Source organism: Propithecus coquereli, unplaced genomic scaffold (genome assembly GCF_000956105.1).
Source record: "Propithecus coquereli isolate 6110/MARCELLA unplaced genomic scaffold, Pcoq_1.0 Scaffold119, whole genome shotgun sequence".
In the NCBI taxonomy this organism is placed as follows: Eukaryota; Metazoa; Chordata; class Mammalia; order Primates; family Indriidae; genus Propithecus; species Propithecus coquereli.
The window spans coordinates 376159-378895 of NW_012135969.1; the positions used below are offsets into that span (position 1 = coordinate 376159).

The 2737-nt window shown below is 36.1% G+C and overlaps 1 protein-coding gene across 1 annotated transcript in view; it reads right to left on the reverse strand.

The window, feature by feature from the left end:
- Positions 1–2737, reverse strand: part of CEP95 (centrosomal protein 95kDa) — a 37337-nt gene that overhangs the window by 19801 nt on the left and 14799 nt on the right. Inside the window, exons 2-3 of the mRNA XM_012659534.1 lie at positions 2548–2676; positions 1215–1322 (exon numbers count right to left, since the gene is read on the reverse strand). Of these exons, the coding sequence (XP_012514988.1) occupies positions 1215–1322; positions 2548–2676 (237 nt within the window). The remainder of the gene's footprint in view (positions 1–1214; positions 1323–2547; positions 2677–2737) is intronic.

The window sequence follows — 2737 nt, forward strand, 5'->3', positions numbered from 1 at the left end:
CTGTCAAAGAATAAATCAACAGTAAAAGTCCTTCTTTTTGTGACTACAATATAGTTTTAAATCCCCAAGATTCCTTCTGTTTGTTAATTAGCTTGAAATAATTCAATGGAATAATCCTCATTTCTATCTACAAATATAAAGATTTATAAATATATTTGGTATGTTTGCTTTTAGAATATACCATAGAACATTTTATTTTGGAAATTTAATTTTTAATAGAGAATATGGTTCAAAATTCAGAAAGTACAAAAAGTTTGCAGTGAACATTCTTGTCCCCTTGTCCAGCAGCCCTAAGATTCTCCTTGTTGAAGGCAATCAGTATTACAAGTTTCTCATATATGCTTCCAGTCCTTCCAACTGCAATCAACTACATATATATTCTTCCCACTTTTGTATGGAGTAGCATCCTCTGCACATTCATTATAACTGCACCACATTTTTCTCACACTATATTGGAGGTTATTCCCCTAATATGGAACATTGTGCATAAAGAGAATTCTCAATTATCTTTTACAGCTGTAAAGTAGTTCACTGTGTGGGGCTATCAAAATTTATTTAACCAGTCTCAATTAATGGACATTTAGATGTTTCAAATTTTCAACTATTACAAACAAGCAGCATCAGTATGCTTTAAAATAACAAAACAATAAAAAACATACCTCAAATTACCAGCTAGAATACTTACATTTCAGACCCAGATCCATCACAAACTTCTTTTTTTTTTTTTTTTTGAGACAGAGTCTCGCTCTGTTGCCCAGGTGAGAGTGCCGTGGCATCAGCCTAGCTCACAGCAACCTCAAACTCCTGGGCTCAAGCAATCCTCCTGCCTGAGCCTCTCAAGCAGCTAGGACTACAGGCATGTGCCACCACGCCTGGCTAATTTTTTTTCTATATTTAGTAGAGACGGGGTCTCACTCTTGCTCAGGCTGGTCTGGAACTCCAGAGCTCAAAAAATCCTCCTGCTTTGGCCTCCCAGAGTGCTAGGATTACAGGCAGGAGCCACTGCGCCTGGCCCATCACAAACTTAATGTTCAACTCTCCTGGAAAAGCTCTCATGTATGGTCCTTAATTATATCAGTTGATTGTCGTGGCTCAGTCTTATAGTTTGGTCTGTTACATTAGCTCATTCATTTGGTTAATTAAATAATGTCTAAAGTTCTAACAAGTAATTTTACTAAAATGTGTAATTATGTGATGGTTAAGTATATACTAACCTGTTATGTGAGACAAGCTGACCTGCAGGTAATCCAAGGCCAGAGAATCGATTACTGCTTGTACATTGTGTGCGTCATCCTCTTGACTCCTGGAAATAGCTATGAGGTCTATGGGGAAAAAAGTCACATAATTTTGTATCTATGAAAGTCCAAGTTTTCATCTCTCTCTGACCAGGCTTCTTAGTAAGCTCTACTGCTACAAAAGTAAGCTCTGCCCAAATACAACAGGCTATAAAGTACAGATAAAGTTAATAAAGCCTGAATTCTACACAGTAGAATCTTTATTGGTTATTTACTGAACTTATTTTTCAATACTGAATACTGATTGGCTGAATATGGTTGAATATTTGTTATACCCAACATGTATATAAGCATATTCTACAAAAAGTTCCATGTAAAGGAAGATAAAGTGGTCTCTAAATTTAAGGAGATGTTAATAGTCTAATAAGGGAGGCAAGACATGAGACTTTTAACCCGTAACTATGAGCTGCTATCCATGACAGAGGAAAAAAAACCACAGCAGGTGTTCAAAGAGGGTTCTTGTATATGCCATTAAAACGGCCTATTGGGAATTATTGGCATAAAGGTTTAAAAGGTCAGTACAGAGCAGAGTGTAGAAAGATTTTAATTATCAAGTCAAGTTTGGAGTTTCTCCTCTAGTTTTGAGGAAGATGAACCCTAGAGAAGGTTGAGACTAGCACCAAAGATACAAGCTAGAGGTCATCCCATTATTCCAGGAAGTGATGAGGCCACTGACTACACGCTAACAGGACAGGAAGAGAAACTATACAGATCTTATAGTAGTTATGATTATAAACTACACAAAGAAACAGAGGCCATAGAGGAATCTATGGATAAAGACTCTGAGATATTTAACCATGGATACTGCAAAATGATGTGGCACCTCTGACAAAAATGAGCAAGTCACAGCTTACAAGATGATACGATATGTGATTTATTAACTGTCTTCTTGGTAAAGTAGGTTCATAAAATAAAAACATCAATCCTTACCCCTAACACTGGTTAAGTAACAGGATCCAACAAATTTCCAAGTTCCATTCAATTTTAGAACCTTTGAAGGTACATCTACAGAAAGGGTGTGACTTTCACAAGTCTCTAGGCATGCTTAAACCATCAAACTGATTCACTCAAGGCTGTTATTATGAGTAGGTTCCATAAAGTATTCATTAAGGTAATGAACATAGACAAAGAAACAAAAAGTAGACAAAGAGAAAACATGAAATTTTATAAATACCAAAAAATTTCACTAAAGGCACTAGAAACTTCTGGCCTATGACATAGACATAATTACTTTCACTTTTAGCACCCTCACCTGGTACCTTTTCTCCCAAAATGGATTGATAAAGAGCAATAAAAACATAAGCATCACAGTCTTCAAGTTTGTGTATCCTCAGGTGTATGTGACATTTATAAAGAAGGTTATTAGCAATGGTTATCCACTCTGTTGGGAAAGAAGGGGGAAAGATTAGTCTTGAATAACATTAGAAAGTCATACACACATT